Below are 23,394 nucleotides of genomic sequence, written 5' to 3'. Positions count from 1 at the left end.
ATGAAAACTGTAATGATGATGCACTGCAGATTGAGCAAAATGTTACCTGATTTCCCCATGTGAGATAAAACATATTTTCTCTATTTATACCAAATATTAGGCAGCAACTTAAACAAATTGTATAGCGTACAGTCATATCTAATCCCTGAGGTATCTCGTCAAAGCCTTGTTCAGTCGTTGAAGGTTAGAACTGATTCTCTCGGCACACAAGACACCATTAATAAATTGGTTTGCTCTTAAGAAAACATTGCATAGGCTTTTTTTTTTGGAGCACAGAAAGTGGGGCACGGGAATTATTCCTTTCCAGATAAAACTCCCTAGGGGTGCTTTTACTTTGGAAGAGTGTGTATGATGACAACGTTTGGTAATAGGCCATTACACTGATGGATGCTATCTCATAGACCTGCGGACCAAGCCTTGCTTCTGAGCGCCTGGCATCCAGCAGCGCCCTCCCTAAGGACTTATAATAGCAGAAATGCCACAGGGTCATGCCAATGGTATTTTAAAGAGCCAGGCTTCAGTTTGATGGGTTGACAGATTAAAACATTTTGTTGGCTGACATTACAGGTGCAATCCCCTAAGACGTTAAACTCAGCGAAAGAGATGAAGGGATCAGTTTGCAAGCCGAAAAGGTGTTCCCTGCGACTCATTTGCCCACTTTTCATATTCTGCATGAATTTGTGAAAGTAAAGAGGCTTATTTTCAAAGCACTTAGGCCCAGATGATCAAAAGCAAATACGGATGCTGGAGACCATTAGTGCTGGACTGGTGCCCGCGTTTTGCCTGTGCCCCAGGATCACAGCTGGCCAGCATGTGTAACAATGCGCTCGTTGGCTCTGAATGCTAAATGCATGCAAAACAGGGACATCTGTGTTCCTCCCCAATACTCAGTGGGCAGCTCACCGAAATAGGGTACTGCTACTGCTGTAAACCCTGCGCCAGCCCAGAGCTGATGTTAGGGTTTACAGAGCATTGGGGAAAAATGGTGAGGCCTGTCCAGCATGCATCTGCTTTTTGGAGCTCAGTAGGCACATGCTAGTACCTACTGTGGCTTAGTGGAGGAGTAGCCTAGTGGTTAGTGCAGTGGACTTTGATTATGGAGAGCTGAGTTCAATTCCAACAGCAGCTGCTTGTGACTCTGGGCAAGTCACAACCCTCTGTTGCCCCTGGTAATTAAGTAAGGGAAATGGGACTCGATATACTGCCTTTCTGAGGTTTTTTTTGCAACTACATTCAAAGCGGTTTACATATATTCAGGTACTTATTTTGTACCAGGGGCAATGGAGGGTTAAGTGACTTGCCCAGAGTCACAAGGAGCTGCAGTGGGAATCAAACTCAGTTCCCCAGGTTCAAAGTCCACTGCACTAACCACTAGGCTACTCCTCCACTCACCTACCTGTATATAATATATAGGTGGTATATCAAGTCCCATTCCCTTTCCCTTAGTACATTAGGCCCAATAACAATTTTTTAAGTCCGTCTCCAGCCTTATAATAATGTACATCTGTGGCCGAATATACAAGAAGGGGAGTACTTAGCATTATGGCAAAACATTATTATCCAGTGTACAGTAAAATTCTGTATTGGGGGAAAGTCAGCAGGATAGAAGCAGATCGTTACAAATTCCAAGTGTGGATCCCATGAAAAACAGTTAAAAGGAAGTTTTAAAAAATGATGACAGGAAATATTCCAACTGGAGAGGTAAATCCTTTTTGGTGATATAGGTGTAAGCCTAAAAACAAAAATGCTTGCATGCATGCTGTTCCAAAATTTCTGGTTCGTTTTGTGATCCTGAAATGCATGATTAACTTTCAACCCTTTTGGAAAGAAGAAAGTAGAGTCTTTTTAGGGCAACCTTGTACTCGTCCCCTGAGGACACAGTTTGCGTTCAGTCCATGCTCTCAACTATCAAAAAGCCACTTTGCATGAGGTTAAACTGAAACTAGAGGAGATTCTACTCCATGTGGCATGACCTCCTATTTAATTCCAGTGCAAACCCTTGCTTGCCATCACAGGCCTGGGACGTGCCTGCAGGTGCAGCATCAGCTTAAGACCCTCGAGTAGATCAATCTGTTGGCTAGCCGAAGCGAAACTTTAGTTTGTATCTGACAGGCCGAGTGCTCTTCTGAGGTGCGACCACTGAAATCTTTGGGAGTGGAGCTGGAGGCTTTTTCTTTTCAGGCACGGTGACGGTGAAGGACAGTTCTGGTTGTTTGAGCTGTTGAATCCTCGGAAGGAAATGGGTGGAAATGTACTGAGGTTTTGCTCTGGGGCTGCATCCTCTCTTCGCTTTCCCCCTTTTGTTCAGTGCCACGTACCACTCCCTGCCAGTCTGTGGAGTCCTGTAAGATGCTGAAGCGTAAGTGTTATAGCTATTTTCCTGAAACCGCTCCCAGAATTTGCATTCATCTGTGAATCTGGCCTGAAATTTAAATGACAAGACATGTAAATATATTCCATTGGTTGGTTGCTAAACATTTTAGTGTGTAATTATTCTATTGTTTTTCACTTACTCTAGTCTGTCATTTTATGGAGATCACAAATTTTATCCGATTGTCTCTCTAGACTTCTTAATAACTATTTCAACATTTCAATGTCTAGATAGAACCATATTTCTCAAGATGATCCTGGAGCATCCCACAGCCAGTAGGATTTTTAGGAGATACAGTTAATCTGCATGCAGTTCTATCTCATACATATTCAGTCAGGTCAATATTCAAACATGGTGGTCAGTGTTGCAGGCTGTTATGCACAGATGAGGCACAAACCAGCTGATATTCAGCCCACGGGAGGCAGGCCGGCTAAATGCCGTGATGGGTGCTGAGCCCGGATATTCAATGCCGGGGTGTTTCTGGTGACTGGCATTGATTATCCATTTTTTTTTTGGCTGGCTTAAACTTAACTGGGCAAGTTAATATTCAGCACTGGCTGATTAAGCTTATAGTGACGAAAGATAGGACTGCTGTTTAGGTGGTCTGATCTGGTTGCTAAACTTAGTTCGTGAAGTGCTGAATACAGGGGTGGCCCAAGGCAATCTGCCTCCTGAGGCGAGGGCTGAGATGCCCCCCCCCCCCCCCCGGTTGTGGTCTGGCATTTTCCTCCTTTCTTCTTTAACCCCCTTCCCTGAGCCTACCTTTGTTTATTAAAAATCATCAGCAGCAGTGATTCCCATTGTCTGCCCTGCCGCCAGCACCGGCTTCTTCTCTCTACTGTGGCCCGCCTCTGAGGAAACAGGAAGTTACGTCAGAGGCGGGTCACAGTAGAGAGAAGAGGCCGGTGCCGGCAGTAGGGCAGACAATGGGAATCACTGCCGCCGCTGACTTTTAATAAACAAAGGTAGATTCGGGGAAGGGGATTGAGGAAGGAATGGGGGAGATGCCAGACCGTGGCTGGTGTGTGTGTGTGTGTGTGTGGGGGGGGGGGGGGGGGAGGGATTTGCTGCTCCTGGAAGAGTGCTGTCTAAGGCCCCAGCTTCAGGTGGCCTAATGATAGGGCTGCTGCTAACTGAATAATCATGGCTAGCTGGTTAAATCCTAATATTTGGCGGAGATAACCGGCTATCTCCTACTGAATATTAGCACTTGGCCAGTTAAATGCTATTTGGCCAGTTAAATAGTGCTGAATATTGGCCATAGTAAATATAGGTAGTAAGTGGTGAGCACCGTTATGGATAGTGGCAATGGTCAGCCATTATCCAGACAGCAACATGGTTTAAATTAGGAAAGCCCCATATCTATTCAGATAGGGGGTAATTCTTAAAAGGTCACCTATAATTAAGCCCCGGGATGATGCGTGCTAAGTGTGAATTCTATATCAGCAATTATACGCTGTCAGGTGTATAACTGCTGGTAGTCTATAACCCCACATGAGTAAATGCTAGCCACATCCCTGACCCGCCCATGCCTTTCCCAAGTCCATGCCCCCCTTGCAGTTGCGTTCAATGAATTTTGCATGCACAATTTTCAGAATCTCGACTAAAGGCACGTAAGTGCTAATTAGTGCCAATTACAGCCACTAATTGGTTGTTAGCACCAATTAGCAACTAATTATTACATTGTTATGTGTGTAACTGACACTAGTCTATAAATTGTACATGCAAGCATTCACTAAGCATAAAATTATGCCCATTGTGGATATGGTAACAACCCAACTGGCTGCGGGAGGCTCCAGGACCAGCCTGAGAGACATTGGACTGGAAAACCAGAGGAAAATCTTGTCAGCTTTTTAACTCAAGGCAGCCCATATATGTTAGGGATGGGCAGCCAGAAAATGTTCATGTTGTGTCATTTCACCAATGTTCGTTATGATCATTTTCATTTGGATATGGTTTCATCACTGGAGTGAAGTTGTATAGTGGTACTCTTTCAAAACAGTGTGCCCCATTTGGAAGAACGACACTCTTTCTGAAAGAATGCGCATGCTTTTCCCAATAACTTGTGCAGTGGTTCGCTCCTGCACGATGGTTTGTGCATGCTCAATGGCCCACGATCAGGAAAACAGTGCACATTGTCCCCAAATTCTATAAAGCTGGGCACCCAGCTTTACGCTTACCCTGTAATTCTATAAAAGTCGCCAAAAATTGTGCATGCAATTTAATTGAATAACGAGCCAATTAGCACCAATAATGGGCTTTTTAACAAGTAGTGAGTGGCACTAATTAGATTTAGTTGCTGTTCAACATTTTTATCAGTCCACTTGCAACCCTTATCCAATCCTTTGGAATTAAAGCTTTCCTCTAGTGGACGATCTTTCCAACCTCACCATTGTCTATCAACCCAACCTCTCTGCAGGACAGTTTATCAGCTCTTGCAGATTGGCTGACAACACATTGATTGGTTCTAAACCCAGATAAAACCACGGTCTGCTGGATCCCTGGAGCCCTCTCTTAGCCTTGCTACACTCTCAGCTTTTTGGTATACAACTGCTGCCAGTCCAATCATTTAAGTACCTGGGGGTATGGTTTGACTCCCAATTGTGCTTTCATAAACAGATTTCTGAGATAATTAAGGCTGGTTTTCGAATGCTCCGCATTCTGCGTTACTTTCCTGGCTTCGTGTTTGTTACATACAGCTTGTCATGCCTTGTTGATTTCTAAATTTGATGACTGCAATATAATCTGTGCAGGCCTCCCAAAATCACAACTAAAATGACTTCAAACCGTGTAGAATATAGCTGCTAGACTGCTCTGTCATACGGAAAGGATTGACCACATCAATCCGTTGTTCACCCAGGCGCACTGGCTTCTGATATATTATCATATACATTTCAAAGAGCTACTGCTGACTCATAAAGTCTATTATTCTGGTGAACCGTCATACTTGTCTACTATGGTGATCTGCAGGGGCAGGAAAGAATCCCATTCTTTCCTGCCCGCTGCCACTATTCTGCCTGGCAGCGCCAACGCTGCTGTGTTTCAAAAATGCAGAGTGATATCAATGTGATATAATTCACATGTAAGATACATCTGGGTCCTTACTAAAGAAGTGAGTCCCTTTTAGGAGGGTCAGACCAAGTGAGAGTAGTGTAGGAACCTCTAAGTGTCTGCTTTATGCTCTACTGAAATATTGGAGTTTGACATGTGAATACCTCACTGATTCCAGAAGATTCTCCTAACCCATGAGTTAATGGTAGAAGCAGAGGCGTAGCCAGAGATGGTATTTTGGGTGGGTCTGAGCCCAAAGTGGGTGGCCACGCAATTCCCCCCCCCCTGCAGTTTCTGCCCCCACCCCTGCCCCAGCACCAGCTACCCCAACAAATAAAATCAATACCTGATCTGGCAGGGATCCTCAAGCCCTGCCAGATGGAAGATGTCCTCCGGTGGCCAGAACAGATCATTCCCCTACTTAATGCAGCCAGCAGCACTGTCTACACACTGCTACTGTGCCCGCCTCTTCCCTCCTGCACATGCTCAGTTTTCTTGCCTGCACGAAAACCCAGCATGTGTGAGTGGGGGGGGGGGGGGGGGGGGGGGGGGAGGGGCTGTGTGGCAGTATCGTGTGGAATTACCTCTTCTGGCCGCTGGAGGACCTATTCCAGGTGGTGGAGCTTGGAACCCCATCAGCTATAATAAAGGTACCAATATTTGGGTGGAACTGAGCCCAAACTAGGTGGGCCTAGGCCCACCCAGGCCCACCTGTGGCAACACCACTGGGTAGGAAGGAAACTGGGATTGATATAAAACCCCAGGTCTGTTTGAATTCTTTGTCTTTGGCTCTTGCTTTCCCAGCCATCGTACCACACAGTGAGGGGAAGAGTCTTTGGCTTTGACTCCCGACCACTGCACCGCTTCTGTCAGGGGATCAAGGATTTTAGCTAACCCAGCCAAAGTTCCAGGAGTATGAAAGAAGTGGTAAGAAATAACAAGTATTGTTAGGGTTCTGCACTTGCTCTGAGTTATGATGTCAAAGAGGGAACCAGTGCACCACTGTTTCTCACGAAAAGGGGAGAAGAGCTGAGCAGTTGGAAAAACAGGAGAACAGGGAACTCTGGTTCTCAAGAAAAACAAGAGACCACAAGAGAAGAGCCAAGTAGTGAAAATAAATGATAGCAGTGATCAACTTAGGAGTGGAGAGTTCTGTAAGAAAAATATGAGATTGTGTTTGTTGTTATTTTTGCTTTCTGCTTATGTTTTGATATTATTGTGATTTTTGTCCTTTTTGCTAAAAGACTATTTTAAATAAACCTTTTGGTTCAGAATCCAAATTGTGGCCTGGACTGAATTACTGAGTGCCAGTGGAGAGTGTGGATTGGTTTGCCAACAATCACACCTCACCCCCACCCCGCATGATGCTGATCTTGACCTGGACCCACCACCAGAATTCTAAGTACAGTAACCCTCTCAGGACTAATCTGGACAAGAAATAGAGGAGTATGCCATTTTGCTACACCAATCCCTTGGGTGTTTGTTGCAATAGTAATTCATGTATCTGTATTTGCTGGTGATCCCTAGTGTGACCAGTGGCTGTTGGATTCTGAGGAAGCAGGATGTTGAGTCTGATTGTTTAACTAATTTGGGGGATATGAAAGAGGGAGCAGGAGCTCTAACCGCATGCCATGTGGAGTCTCAGTCCAGTCCTACATTTAAGTTGCAGGATCAAGCAATTGCCCTGTCTGTTCACTTCAAAGGTTTTTCTTTGATTCAGAGGGTGAAAATAGTAAAGATTAATAACTACTCTGAACTGCACCTTAAGTTAAAGAATCTTAACTTTCCTTTTGCTTGGGAAAGGAGAATTTTGGCTCACCCTTCAATTCTTGAGGGAAAATAGAAGTCTGAAGGAGTTTCTAGGACCTGATATTGAGAGATCCCTGTGTGCCAGTAGCGTAGCCACAGGTAGGCCTGGGTTAGGGCTCAGGCCCACCCAACAGTAGCACACGTTTAGTGGTAACTGGTGGGATTCCAAGCTTGGCCTGCTGAAGACTTCCTCCTGATGGTAACGAAAATGCTACTGTCCATGATACCGGCACATGCTTATGTTCAGTTTTCGAACAGTATATTAGCTTATGGGATCCAACTTCTTACTCATATATTCTTTCAGACAACAGCTTCAACATCACACGTTCCCTCTTTTTCATATTAACACAACTACATTCATTTCTTAGGGTACATCAGTAGCATCTACTGCCAACACTTTATTAATATGGCAGTATCAATGACGCAAACTTCGTCATCGGTACACCCGACTCATATATTATATGTAAACTTTTCTTTTCTTATAACTAATAATGAAACTTATCTCAACAATCAGATCCAGTTTTCAGCACATGCCTGCTGCAGACTGCCAAGGTGGAAAGAAGCATTTTCCTACCAGCTGAGATATTTTTTGGGTGATGGTTGGGGGAGGGGGGAGAACAATTGGTGCCCACCCAGTTCTTCCCTATGCCCACCCAAAATCTGTTGTCTGGCTGCGCCCCTGCTGTGTGCTATAAAGGTAGAAAGGTAAAGAGAGAGATTTGTTTGCCTAAGTGGTACCTGATGAAGTGATGAAAGAGATTTAGTGCTTCCCAGTGGACATGTTCACCAGATGTCAGAAAGAAGAATCGGATGAGAAAATGGAATTGGTGAAGAAGTCTGCATTGGATCCAGTTATGGATGGGAGATTGGCTTGAACACTGAAGATTCTTCTATTTCTAGGACCTAATGGACCACCGAAGAACTACAAAAAGGACACTGGATCTCACAGACAAAAATAAATTCCAGGTGTCACAGACTGAAAAGGGGCAATTCTATCACTGAATGCCTGAGACTGTGGTTCCCAAACCTGGTCCTGGAGATACCCCAGCCATATTCATGAGAGAGATGTGCATGCAGTGAAGGCAGTGCATGCAAGTCTCTCATGGATATTCATTGTGGATATCCTGAAAACCTCAGTGGCTGGGGTGCCTCCAGGAGCAGGTTTGGGACCCACTGCTCTAAGTACTATTTTATAACGGCGCACAAAGGTGCTATAGCGCAGAAATGCAGGCGGCATATATGTGGATTGAAACATGAGTGGCGCATGGAAGTGTCTCCTAGTTTCTCATACAATCCTATGAGTTACATGCACCCTTGCTGCATTTGGTTGCACTGAGTTATGCCAGCTCTAAAAGCTGGTGCAACTGTGGCTGCCCAAATATAAAGTACACCAATTCTAGGTTATGTTAATACTCTATTACAGAAGCTGAGTGCCCAGATGCAGTTACATAAGAATATAAGAATAGCTATACTGGGTCAGACCAATGGTCCATCTAGCCCAGTATCCTGCTTCCAACAGTGGCCAATCTAGGTCACAAGTATCTGGCAGAAACCCAAATAGCAGCAACATTCCATGCTACCAATCCCAGGGCAAGCAGTGGCTTCCCCATGCTTGTCTCAATAGCAGACTATGGACGTTTCCTCCAGGAACAGGACTTTTCCTCCAGGAACAGGTTCTTCCCGCGCAGCATCAGCTCGTCTACAAGGAGGCTCCCACTTTTAAAACTGCAACCAAAGCCTTTAGGAGTTTTGCTTTCCATGTAGTGGACTGACTGTAATTAAATCTGAACACTATAATATTCTGTACAGAGAGACATATAATTCACCAATATTAATGCTCTCTGAAAAATTATGCTAGCACCTTTTCTGCATAGTCCATACTGTTAAGCCCAGTCCCTGGGCTTGTTTTTAAATAAATGTATGAGTTTTGTAATCAGTAAGGAATGGGGATGGGACTTGGTTACAATCATAACTGTTTATATATAGGCAGTTATTTTGTACTTGGGGCAATAGAGGGTTAAGTGACTTGCCCAAAGTCACAAGGAGCTAGTGGGAATCAAACCCAGTTCCCCAGGACCAAGGTCCACTGTACTAGCCACAAGGCTACTCCACTCTTGGGGAAACACTCTGTACTATTGGCACTCCCCAGCAAAATACACTGGGGCTGATATTCAGACCGTAGGAGGCAGCCAGGCTAGCTCCGGCAGTCAGTAGTGAACCTGGAAAGTCAATGCCGGGCTGTATCCAGCGACCAGCACTGAATTTCTGTTTTTTACAAACATAGCGGCCAAAAAATATTCATTAGCTGACCGACTAAGTTATAGCAGCCAAAGACAGATCTGTTATTTATGCAGGTCTATTTGGCCACTATTTGGCCAGTCAGTCAATGAATACTGGCTATAACCAGCTAGCCACTAAGCGTAATATTCAGCTGAGGTAGCTGGCTATCTCACGTTGGATATTAGCGCTTAGCCGGCTTAAGGCTATTTAACCGGCCAGGAGCGCTGAATTTCAGGCACACTGTGAATGGCTGCTAGCATGGCTTTGTGAAAGTCCCTCAAAATGCATCCATCTATTTAAAACAAAAACCAAAAACCTAGGGACTGGGTTTAACAGTATGGATTATGCATAAAAGGTCCTAGCATAATTTTTCAGAGAGCATTAATACTGGTGTAATTAAATCTGAACATGATTACTATATCCATCTCACACTGCATCAGAAATACATATTGGAGCAGCAGTTCAGCCTTCACCTGTGATCCATTGTATCTCTATGCCTGGAGCCCCCTTTCAGAGGAGTCACACAGGCGGAGTGCATGTATTTGTGGAGATAGAGGAGTGTCCAACTTGTTATGATTGCTTTTTACTTTGTAGTAAAAAAGTAGTTTTAAGAGCTGTACATTATTACTTTTACGCTCCTGTTTACTAAGCCGCGCTAGTGGCTGTCCTGGCGCTAATGCCGGCAGAGCCCATTAAGCAGACCCCTTACTTAAGTATTTTTTGGAGGGATAAGACTTTCTACTTTTACTTCACTACTTTTGAAGCCATCATTTTTACTTTTCACTTAAGTATTTTTTAAAAAAATAACGAACCCATCTCTGTGTGCATTTTTAAAGCCAAAATACAGATGATTTTGGTGACAGGAGATTTCATAAACTCAGTGCATTGCCAGTATGTGTTAAAGAAGTCTGAGAAATACTTTCTAGAAACTAAATTCCTTCAGCCTTTGGCCTAATGCCTCTTTAAATGCCTGAGACATGCATAAGGCGTGTGATACCCATTGGTCTTCAATATATCACACATCATACATTCTGAGTGGTTCACACAAATGCACACACGATATAACAAGACTAGACCTATATACAATAAAACCTAACAGTCATTACTTTAAGCTTATAATACATTTTATATTAAAATCAGATGCTTAATAAAATACCATCAGGTAGATATTCCACGAGACTTATCTGGGTAGGAGAGCATTCTGTCTGGATAAGTTGCACTGACCAGGCAACATCTGGATTTTCAGCTACATTTATGTAGATAGTGCCCTGAATATCTGTGCAGAGCATTGTGGCGCTATCATGCTAGTGCAGGGGTGGTCTGAGGGCAGAGTCAGGACCACATATAGGGGGTCTTTTACAAAGGCGTGCTAACGTTTTTAGTGCACACTAATAAGTATTTAAGTATTGCCATACTGGAAAAGACCAAAGGCCCATCAAGCCCAGCATCCTTTTTCCAACAGTGGCCAATCCAGGTCACAAATACCTGGCAAGATCCCCAAAATGTATAAAGCATTTTATACTGCTTAGCCCAGAAATAGTGGATTTTCCCCAAGTCCATTTAATAATGGTCTATGGACTTTTCCTTTAGGAAGCCGTCCAAACCTTTTTTAAACTCCGCTAAGCTAACCGCCTTTACCACATTCTCTGGCAACGAATTCCAGAGTTGAGTGAAGAAAAGTTTCTCTGATTCGTTTTAAATTTACTACTTTGTAGCTTCATCGCATGCCCCCTAGTCCTAGTATTTTTGGAAAGCGTGAACAGATGCTTCACATCTACCCATTCAGCTCCACTCATTATTTTATAGACCTCTATCATATCTCCCCTCAGCTGCCTTTTCTCCAAGCTGAAGAGCCCTAGCCACTTTATCCTTTCATCATAGGGAAGTTGTCCCATCCCCTTTATCATTTTTGTTGCCCTTCTAAACACTAGAGATGCCTACCGGAATATATAAGATTCACTAGCGTTTAGTGCACACTTATTTTTAGCTTGCGCTAAAAACACTAGTGCAGTTTTGTAAAAGGACCCTATAATGCTGTCCTGACTTTGCCCAATTACTTTTTTGAGTGTGGCATTGAATATCAGCCACACCTGGATAACTTCCATGTGTTATCAAAGACCCAGATATTCAGTGCTGGGGACTAATTCTGCTGGTGACAGTCAATGTTTAAAAAAAATGCTGACCACTGCTGGCTGAATGTTGAACAGCATACATCTGACGCTTACCTCAGAATCAATATCAAGTCTTCTTCTGGAAAACCTCTTTAAAGGGAATGGGAAAGGGACTTGATATACTGCCTTTCTGTGGTTTTTTTGCCACTACATTCAAGGTGGTTTACATGGTATATACAGGTACTTATTTGTATCTGGGGCAATGGAGAGTTAAGTGACTTGCTCAGAATCCCAAGGAGTGGAAGTGGGAATCAAGCCCAGCTCTCCAGGATCAAAGTCTACTACACTGACCACTAGGCTACTCCTCCACTCTGTATTCAAGGTCCTTTAAAAATCTTTTAAACTGGTACACATTCTCAACTCAGTCTGTAGACTGTTCTGTAAACAAGTTTCAGCTATTGACCATGCCATTTTCTGGTTACTGATTATCCAGCCAGCTGCACTGAAGTAACAGGAAGAAAGTAATCTATGATTAATATTATAGCACCATCATGTGGATGGGACTGGAACAGCCAAATTAGCAGCGTGCCAATTTAAGCTAAGTAATTGCTCAGCTGCTAAGATGAGGGCAGATGCAAATAGTTCAGGTTCTACTGGGCTGCTTTGTATCAAGTATTATATTTTCTTGTGTGTGCACACACACATGCTCTTGGCTTAGAGCACGGGTTCTCAACCCAGTCCTCAGGACACACGAAGCCAGTCTGGTTCTCAAGACATCCACAATGAATATGCATGGTATAGAGCTGAATAGAATGGTGAAAATGCATGCAAATTTATCTCATGCATATTCATTGTGGGTATCCTGAAAATACAATGTGCTTGGGCAGTACCAAACATTCATTCAAAAGACTTCAGACAGTGTAGAATACAGCAGTCAGACTGATATATGGTCTTTCCAGTTATGACAGTTTTCCCTTTCTTTATAATAGATTACACTAGTTGCCTATAGAGACTCAGGTACATTTTAAATTTGTGTGTTTTCTTTATAAAACATTGCATGTTCAAATTCCTAGCTATCTATTAACTCATTTCTGGTTTGTCTCATTTAAAAGAGCCAGGAGAGGTGAAATTAATGTTTTGTTTTTTAACTTTTCCATCAACTACAGGGATAAGGAAATGTTCAATTTTTGATACACTGTTGGCCGTTGAAGCAGTATGTCTATGCAGGGCCACTGAGAGGGAGGGGGGGGGGGGCAAAGTTCCCTGGGCCCGACCACCAGGGGGAGCCTGGTGCTGGGGTCTCTCTCTCTCTCTCCTGCTTCTGACGGGCCCCCGAGTGATCATGTCCCAACAGGAGCAGGAGAGAAAAAACTCCGGCGCTGCCCCGCCTCCAGCGCTGCTCCTCGCTCTGCCTCTACCACTGTGCTGAGCGGCTGCTTTTCCCCTCAGGCACATGCACGACGAGAGAAAAAAGCAGAGGCAGGGCAGGCATGGAGTGAAGAACTGCGCTGGATTCTTTCGCTGGCGGGGCTTCAGGATCCCTGCCAGCCCCAAGGTATTTCAGTTGCGGCAGTGGCAATCCTGAGGGGAGGGGGTGGCAGTGGCGATGATGGGGGGTGGCGGCGATCTGGAAGGGTGGCAGTGGCTGCAGCAGTGGCCCTGCCCCAGGCCCGGCTCAGTCTCTTGGCAGCCCTGCATCTATGGAAGGATCTTGTAGAACAACTTTCTTTTACTCATTCGTATCTCTCCTTTAGAAAAAGTCTAAAGATTATTCTGTTTAGAAAATTTACTCCTTGATTATGATCTTTTGCTAATAATATCCAAAAAGAATATCCTAGCTCTCTTGTTATATGTAACCCGCTTAGAACTTACTGGTAATAGCAGGATATAAAAGCGAGTATAATGAGGAGTGGCCTAGTGGTTAGAGCATCAGCCTTGCAATCCAGAGGTGGCTGGTTCAAATCCCACTGCTGCTCCTTGTGATCTTGGGCAAGTCACTTAACTCTTCCTTGCCTCAGGTACAAACTTAGATTGTGAGCCCTCCTGGGACAGAGAAATATCCAGAGTACCTGAATGTAACTCACCTTGAGCTACTACTGAAAAAGGTTTGAGCAAAATCTAAATAAATAATGTAATGGGTTGAGAACCCCTGGCTTAGAGGGAACACTGCTAAGAAAACCCTGCTGTTGAGAGTGGAGCCTTCTTAAAGAAGTGTGCATTTCTAAGAACTTGTCAAAGGAAGGGGACATTTCTTCCACACTCTCAGATCTTATATTTCTTTATTTTTTTCCCTTACAAAACAGTTGTAAGGATAGGTAATTCTCAGTTCTGAAGACAGGCACCAGGATGCCTGCACACTAAATGCTATTTCTATATTGGGAATTATGCGTGCACTTGCTGTTTCAGAATACTAGCATAAGTCTGCATTTAGGGTGTGGCTGCTTTCACCATGGCAACGGCTGCTGTAAATGTCTGTGCCTAAATGTTACAGCTGGGTGTGTAACTGTCGATATTCTCTAACTTTAGTGAGTAAGTGCTGGGTACGCCCCTGACCCACCCACCCCATGCTGATACCCCCTTGCAGTTACCTGCTCTACAATTTCTGCACGAAGGCCCCAATGCTCAAAAGTAGATGTGGGTGCTAGAGGCTATCAGCACCATACTAATGCCCACATTTACCTGCGCAGAATGTTCAGAGGGGTCTAGCGTGGGAAACAAAGAACGCGCCAGGCACTAGTGTAGATAGCATGCAAATGAGGTCATTTTATATTCCTCCCCAGTGCTCAGAAAAGCACACCTCGAGTATTGTGTTCAATTCTGGTCGCCACACCTCAAAAAAGACATAGTGGAATTGGAAAAGGTGCAGAGAAGGGCGACAAAGATGATACAGGGAATGGGACGGTTCCCTATCAGGATAGGCTGAAGAGGCTGAGGCTCTTCAGCTTGGAGAAAAGGCAGCTGAGAGGAGATATGATAGAGGTCTATAAGATAATGAGTGGAATGGAATGGGTCGATGTGGAGCATCTGTTTACGCTTTCCAAAAATACCAGGACAAGGGGGCATGCGATGAAGCTGCAGTGTGGTAAATTCAGTGCTTTTTTTGTGCCGGTACGCGCCGGTACGGCGTACCGGCACCTTTTTTGTGAGGTTCGTCCGGTGGTGTGCTGGAGCCGGTTGTTCTTCAGGGCGAGCCAGTTCTCCTCCCTCCCTCCCCCGAGCTACAGGGTCCCAGTCATACTTGAAGAAGGCAACGGATTCTTCGGGGCAGGCAGGAAAGATCCCCAGTCTTGCCTGCCCGCTACCGGCGCTGACCCTCCCCCAATGCCGGATCGCTCTTTAAAAATGGCCGCCGAGACTTCCAGCAGCGGCCTTGCAAGACTTCTGCTGAAGGAGGCCACCCTTGTAAGTGGCGGCCATTTTGAAGAGTGATGCAGTAGTGCCGCGGGAGAGTCAGCGCCGGCAGCGGGCAGGAAAGACTGGGGCTCTTTCCTGCCTGCCCTGAAGAATCCACTGGACAATCTGGGTGGCTGGAGGGGGACAGGGGAGCAAGGAGAATCACTGGGCATGGGTGGCTGGAGGGGGGGGCAGGGAGAGAGGAGAATCGTTGGGCATGGGTGGCTGGAGGGGGGACAGGGGAGAGGAGAGAACCACTGGGTATGGGTGGCTGGAGAGGGGGGGCAGGGGGAGAGGAGGGATGTTGGACATGGGTGGATGGAGGGGAGGGGAGGGCAGGGGAGAGGAGGGTTGCTGGACATGGGTGGATTGAGGAGAGGGCAGGGAGAGAGAAGAAATGCTGGACATGGATGGAGAGGAGGGAAGAGTGAGGAAGGAGATGAGATGAGGGAAAAGGAAGAGAGGATAAAAACTGCACATGGATGAAGAAAGTAGGCAGAAGCTGGATCCACTTACGGATGTAGGGCAAGAAATGAAGAAGAAAGGCTGAAAGTAAGGAAATAAATGGAAAGGAAGCCCTGGAAACGGAGTTAAGAGGACAGGTAGCAGCAGAATTGGATACTGGGCCAGCATGATCAGAAAAACAAAGTCACCAGACAACAAAAGTAGAAAAAAATCATTTTATTTTCATTTTAGTGTTTGGAATATGTCCAATTTGAGAATTTACATCTGGTGTCTTATTTTGCACTGGGTATACTGGAGCTGTAACAGCTTACAGAAATTATTTATAATGAAAAAAATATCACATTATTTTTTTCTCCTATACTAGTATAATATTTTCAATGACGTCTGTTTCTATGCGCCATGGCTAATGTGGGTGTGGCTATAATAGGGGTGGAGTCATATGAGGTGACCCCGCCCACAATGAGTACCAGCACCTTTTTTTCTACAAAAAAAGCACTGGGTAAATTTAAAACGAATCGGAGGAAATGTTTCTTCACTCAACGCTTAGTTAAACTCTGGAATTCGTTGCTGGAAAAGGTGGTTAAGGCGGTTAACTTAGCAGACTTCAAAAAAGGGTTGGATGGCTTCCTGAAGGAAAAGGCCATAGAATGTTATTGAATGGACGAGGGAATACAGTATTTCTAGGATGGGCGGGGCAAATTGCTTGTTCTTTTGGCTGCTGTTGGTGACAGGGTGCTGGGCTCGATGGACCCTTGGTCTGTCCCAGCATGGCAATGCTTATGTACTTAAAACTGCCTTACCGCTGCAAAAAATAACGCTAACTCAGAGCAGGTGTTAGGGTGTTGGAAGAGAGGATTTCACATGATTCTTATGCTTCTCTCATGCTTCTTTCCAGGGGAGTTGCCGCTCCCCCAAACGGAGTTCTGCCAGCGCCAGCACCTATTTTTTATGCAATGTGTTGCACTGAAAACGTGCGCCAGCGCTGGCGGAAGTCCGCTGTCCGCTCCCCCCCCCCCCCCCGTGCCTTCAACCTGGCTCCACTTCTGGCTTCTTTCTGCTGGTTTTGATTGCTTTTGGAAGCAGAAGGAAGCCCGTGCAAGCCCTTAAGCAGACCCAAGTGAAAGCACACATTGGCGTCCAAACCAAAAAAGAAAAAAAATTAAAAACACTTATATTTAGGACACAGAAAAAAAGATGGAAAGTGCAGCTGAGCTTATCGCCGAACTCTTACTACTACTACTACTATTTAGTATTTCTATAGCGCTACAAGGCATATGCAGCGCTGCACAAAAATAGAAGACAGTCCCTGCTCAAAGAGCTTACAATCTAATAGACAAAAAATAAAGTAAGCAAATCAAATCAATTAATGTGTACAGGAAGGAGGAGAGGAGGGTAGGTGGAGGCGAGTGGTTACAAGTGGTTACGAGTCAAAAGCAATCCTCCTGCTGAACTCCCAAAAGCTCAACGCTATGAGCGCACCAATATTTGCTTCTCATTTAGCATTGAGCATTAGGGCATTGTTCTCCTGCACTGTTCTGGCGCTATTTTTACAGTGCTATTCATTAATAAACTGGCATATATCTCTTCTTTTTGCTCTTCCATTTATGTCTCTGTTACTATTGATCCATATATATAAATTGGGTATTGGTTATATCTTGCAGCCTTCCTGAAAACACTTGTACAATTCATGATGTCCTTTATTTGATGTATTCATTGTTATTGTTTTGGTTATTGTGATAATAAATAAAATGATTTGAAATGAAAAAAAAAATACTGGCATATATGTCTATTTCATAGCTCGATATACTGTCTTTACTTAGACAAGGTCAAAGAGGTTAACATAAAATCAGCATAAAAGACAGAAAGGAAACTGCAATTAAATAAGGGACAGGAAGGAACACAGGAATTCAATGATGACAAGAGAACTAAATACCATAAACAAAAACTACTCAAACAGGGAAGGTATACATGTACTCTACCGTGTATATGCCCAGTTTCCGTCTAACATAGCACATATCTGGGTGGTGGATGTAGACATGGGTGCTGTCTGGGTGGAGAACGGACAGAACTTATAATATTCTGTAAGCTAACGTGCATATTATCAGAACCTAGGTGCACATATAAGCTCTATGTCTGACATCGGTGAGCAGCTGTGTGGATACATTTGTGTATTCACAGTTACACAGTATTCTATATAGGAAAGTAGGTGCCGACTCTGCTTTGTAGAATACGTATCACATAGGCTCCATCTTGGTGCCTAAATATAGGTAGTATTTTTGGGGGGCTACCCATTTTTCTCTGTTCTCTCTTTCCCTCTCCCATTAAAAATGTTACCTTTGCTGGCAGGGATACCCAAGCATAGAATGGTTGACAGTATCAAATACTGCACTCCAGTCATGATCCTAGGTCGGCTGCCACCCAGGGCGGATTGCTGCTGCGCACCCCCCCCCCCCCCCGGGTGCAGTGGCGTCCGTCCCCCCAGGGTGCAGCACGAAACCCCCTGTTCCAGGGCAGAGGGAGCAGGAAACCAGCAGAGCAGACAGGCATGCGGCTTCTCTCTGCACCCGGGGCGGACCACCCCCAACGCCCCGCCCTCGGTATGCCACTGCTGCACTCACATCTAACATAAGGACTGTGACAGAAAACCCTGTCTAATTAGCAGTGGATATCATGGAAAACTGCAGTGAGCGCTGTTTCAGGACTGATTACTATTCAATACTCCTGTGATATCTAAAAAGCTCAATAATTAGTTGGCCACATAAGTACTGGGAGGAACTATGGGTGGCCATTCCAAAATCTACTAGGAGTTTGTCTTACCTAGACACACAATATAAAATTTTATTTAGAACATACATTACCCCATTCAAACTACATAAGATGCAGGGGGACATCGCCAACACCTGTTGCAGAGGCTGTAGAGATAGTGGGGACCTTGATCATATGTGTTGGTTATACCCCAAGATCCAATTTTTGGAGGGACAGGTTAGACAGGAAATTTATAAGATCACTGGGGTACGGATTCCCCTAGAAAAATGTCTGATGTTGTTGGATGTCTTGAGGACTACTGAGTTTAGAGTATTATCGAAATTGGACTTATCTTCATATCTGCTATTCGCAGCACGACTGGTTATAGCAGTCCAGTGGAAGCAAATCAAGGCGCCTACTTTGGCCAATTGGTGGGCAAAAGTGGGACATATTGGAAAAGGCTGCGGCAAAATTTCACAACAGACTGAACTGCTTTTACTCACGATAGCAACCACTTCTGAGCGCTCAGGAGAGGGCTTCTAAGTGGTCAGGATAAGACAACGAGAGACCTGGATGAAGAACTTCAGCTGCATTCCCACATTATGTTTGCCTTTATACTCTTTCATGTTACTTTTTAATTTTTATGATTTGTATATGTTCTTCTTGGTATGTCACCTACCCAGAGGGAGCACTACTGCTCGGATTCTATATAGCGTGACTTAAATTGCATGCAAAAATCTGGTCATAATCTGGATTTGCGCACACACATTAGTTAATACGCCAATCAGTGCTGATAATTGCCAATTAAAGCCAATTGGCATTAATTAGGATTTATGCACACAACTATCTAAGCGTACTCTGTAACATGATGTGTGTAAATGCTAAGTTGTGTGGTTGAAAAGGGGGCATGACCATATGCATGGAATGGGTGGGTCATCAGCGTTTCTAAAATCTATGGGTGTGGTTATAGAATACACCCGGTCTGCACCTAATTTAGGTATATGTATTTACACCAAGTTTTACTCGGCGTAACTGCCCACGACTAAATTTAGTCACGTGGATGGCATATTATTTTTGGCAACAATTTTTTAGGCATGATATATAGAATCTAGTCATATGTGGGAACTGAAAATGTTTTTGTGTGTTGATGTTCTGATTTTTTGCATTGTTTTAGGCTGATTTACATTTATAGTTGGATGGGACGGATGAAGGTACTGTACACGAAGTAAGGAGCAAATGCTGTTTTTTAATGAACCGGATGAGTTATGTTGCTGGATATACTTTTCTTTACTTCTTTGGAGACCAATATAAGATTATATGTACAGATTGTAAAGATTTAAAAAAAAATTAAAAAAAAGCTCAAAAAATGAGCAGCTGCTGATTTCTCAATAACCTTCCCTAAGAAAAGCAAATTTGAAACTGACCGGTAACTGTCCACCCTACCTGGGTCACACGTGGATTTCTTAAGAATCAGATAATAAACAGAAATAAAACAACACAAGAAAAAGAAAGTAAGCTGATATACATTTATTATTAGACTAACAATATATTTTTGAATAGCTTTTGAAGGCAATACTTTCCTCTCCGGTATGTCTTTGAAAGCTAGTCAAAAAAATGCATTGTTAGTTCAATAAAAAAGGTAACATATTTATTTTTTGTTTTGTTTTATTTATTATCTTAAAAGTGGACTAATACAGCTACAACACCATTTTATCCTAAGAAACAGATGAATCAATGCATCATTTAAATTGCAGGGAAACATTCCTCCTTTAGTAAAGCATTAAGGATTTCACACAAACAGCCCTGTAGTTATCGCTCAGCCATGCACATAACACCTCCCAGCATGTTTTTTTAAACTGCCTATTTATGAGCCAGTAAGTGCACCTGCAGTGCAAATATCCTTAATTGCAGTAACAAACTTTTCTGTGTGGTAAATATATGAGAACATGGTGGGAACATTTCCAGCAGTGCACAAGCTTCGTACTTACTGTGCATTAAATTTTGATCCTAATATATATATATATATTTTTTTTTTGTTACATTTGTACCCTGCGCTTTCCCACTCATGGCAGGCTCAATGTGGCAGGCAATGGAGGTTTAAGTGACTTGCCCAGAGTCACAAGGAGCTGCCTGTGCCGGGAATCAAACTTAGTTCCTCAGTTCCCCAGGACCAAAGTCCACCACCCTAACCACTAGGCCACTCCTCCAATATGAAGTAAATGCAAAACTTACCACACTTTTGTACAGGAAGTGGTAGGTTCATCCACACCAACTGCAATAGTGACAACATAAGGTAAAATAGCATGCTGGAATGGTAATGTGCATCCCTACCGCGCTTACGCAGACCCGTGTGACGGAAGTTTCATTTACAACGGTCTTTTTCAAGACCTAGTTCACGTTTTTGTCTCAAGATTTTTACTTATCATTTAGGTTATCAATAGAAATCAAACAAAATAAAACATGGAAAAGAAAATAAGATGATACCTTTTTTATTGGACATAACTTAATACATTTCTTGATTAGCTTTCGAAGGTTGCCCTTCTTCGTCAGATCGGAAATAAGCAAATGTGCTAGCTGACAGTGTATATAAGTGAAAACATTCAAGCATTACTATGACAGTCTGATAGGGTGGGAGGATGGGGGTGGGTAGGAGGTATGCATGGGGACATCAAAGCATATCATTGATATTCTAACAGGATGGGTGTGGATAGGTACTTCCTGTACCCCTCACCTATCCACACCCATCCTGTTAGAATATCAATGATATGCTTTGATGTCCCCATGCATACCTCCTACCCACCCTGTCAGACTGTCATGGTAATGCTTGAATGTTTTCACTTATATACACTGTCAGCTAGCACATTTGCTTATTTCCAATCTGACGAAGAAGGGCAACCTTCGAAAGCTAATCAAGAAATGTATTAAGTTATGTCCAATAAAAAAGGTATCATCTTATTTTCTTTTCCATGTTTTATTTTGTTTGATTTCTATTGATAACCTTAAGAGTGGACTAACACGGCTACCACACTCCTCTACTTATCATTTGAAACTTGAGATTTTTCATATCGTCAATTCATGAGTTTTTTTTGACTACGGTCACAAGACTCCTGATGTAGGCCATTAGGCTGAAACACAACATTGTGTCGAGTCATTTTTAAAGAATATATTAATGAGTTCTGTTTTAAAGAAAATTAATAAATAATGTTTGTAGGACTTTTAACATTTGATTTGGTTCCAGTTTTTTGGATAAGCCTGGTTTTTATTCCCACTTCTTTTATTTTTAAATGTGCAGTCAGTGCCCATGTGGAGTGGAGGAGTGGCCTAGTGGTTAGAGTACCTGATTCCCAGAGGTGCCCAGTTCAAATCTCACCACTTCTCCTTGTAATCTTGGGCAAGCCACTTAACCCTCTATTGCCTCAGGCACAAACTTAGATTGTGAGACCTCCAGGAACAGGGAAATACCCAGTGTACCTGAGTATAACTCACCTTGAGCTACCACTGAAAAAGGTTTGAGCAAAAATGTAAATAAATAAACAAGGGAAGGGACCAATTGGATCAAAGGTAAACAAACAAAACATGAACATGTTCCTAGCAGGGTGGGGATGCAGTGAATCTCCTGAAGGCCGTACCACATACCACTGTAGATATCTCTCCGATCTTGCATACAGTGTTGTTTCCTGTAGATAGGTGGGTATTTCTACCCTTCCTTATTATAGTTTCCTTGTTTTTCCTCCTTAGCATATTGGACCCTCTATTTGATGGACTTGAGCCTAGAATAGTTTTGCTTTGTGTATCTTCTATTTAGGAAGAATTTTGTTTTATTTCCTTATATTTTTAGGCTTTTCTGTACAAGATATTTTTCTTGGTTTGTAATTAAAATACTGTAAAATACATTAAAAAAAAAATATATAGAATACTATTTTTACACACACTTTTAACAGCAATCTAGGTATGATCATTTGTACCAGCGCTATGGCTGATGTACGTGGTCATGCTCAAATTATATTTATTTATTTTATTTTAGATCATTTATACCCCGCTTTTTGCCACGTAACGCAGCCCCATTTGTACTGCAACACTAGTATTCTATGAAGTAGCTGTCTACTTTCCTTTATAGAATCACCCTCCATGTGTTCAGAGTACACAAGTCCACCAAACTGGCAAGAGAGACAGCAAAATAAGTAACATAAGAAAAAGTAATACACAAAGCTACAAACTGCCATGCTGAGGAATCACTTCAACACTCATAATATTGCAGCCTCCATAGATAAAGCTTCAGTAACTTCTACTTCTTCGGACCAAAGACACATATATGGAATGTGCAGGAAGCAGAGCCCACCTCTGCCTGTCATCAACTGGCTGTATAGCCTTTATTCACTTTCCAAGGCCTTTTGATTTGCTCCAGCTCAGAGTAAGTCCAGGACCAGGTGGCCTCCCTCTTGCCCACATACCTTCTATCATTTCTTCCAAGAGAAAAATGTGCTTTTTGATTTTCCATGGGAACCAGCCCACTTTCATTTTAATCAATCTAATTCCATTGGAATGGAATTTGAAAGTGTCTTGGGAATGAGTTGGACAAAAGATCAATTTGGAGCTGCCTTACAGTGCTTAGGAAGGACAATTTTTAATGTACCATTAACAACCCACATATGTAATTTACCATCAACAATATTACACTTTTATCCGTGGGAAAAAGAAGGCTGGCTTGGGGCAGGGTTAGGTCAAAGGAGGTAAGAATGCACATACCTCTGCATTTCAAAACTACATTTTATGTTTCACAAGAAAAGAACCTGCAAAAAAGAAACAAAGAAACAAAAACCCAGACCAAAAACAAAAGAAAAAACAGGGAAAAAAAACTCAGACTCCACCCCCCCCCCAAAAAAAAAAAAACCCACAGGGGCAAATCTTTGCAGGTACTTCCTTTCCTGGGCAATTTTCAAAGTAAAAACTTTTTCCCTTTGAGAAGTCTGAGGGTAAAGGTACCCATGCCGTTCATTCCTGCTTCCAGAGTTTTGAATCTCCCCTTTAGAGACAGTACTGTGATGGCTCCAGCACATTGTGCTAATTGTCTGTGAAAAGCAACCTTGATAGTTCCTTTCAAATGCACAAACCTTTCAGCACACTACCCTCCCGTGCTACCCCACCGCCCCATTCATCTCCTTTCTCACA

At 43.3% G+C, this 23,394-nt stretch overlaps 1 protein-coding gene across 1 annotated transcript in view; it reads right to left on the bottom strand.

The window, feature by feature from the left end:
• Nucleotides 1-2,077: 2,077 nt before the first annotated feature.
• The window catches only part of FGF5 (fibroblast growth factor 5), a 76,131-nt gene continuing 54,814 nt past the window's right edge, over nt 2,078-23,394 (bottom strand). The window contains exon 3 of the mRNA XM_030192482.1: nt 2,078-2,422. Coding sequence (XP_030048342.1) covers nt 2,078-2,422 — 345 coding nt within the window. The remainder of the gene's footprint in view (nt 2,423-23,394) is intronic.

Source organism: Microcaecilia unicolor, chromosome 2 (assembly GCF_901765095.1).
Source record: "Microcaecilia unicolor chromosome 2, aMicUni1.1, whole genome shotgun sequence".
NCBI lineage: Eukaryota > Metazoa > Chordata > Amphibia > Gymnophiona > Siphonopidae > Microcaecilia > Microcaecilia unicolor.
This window is presented reverse-complemented; position numbering and strand designations above follow the sequence as displayed.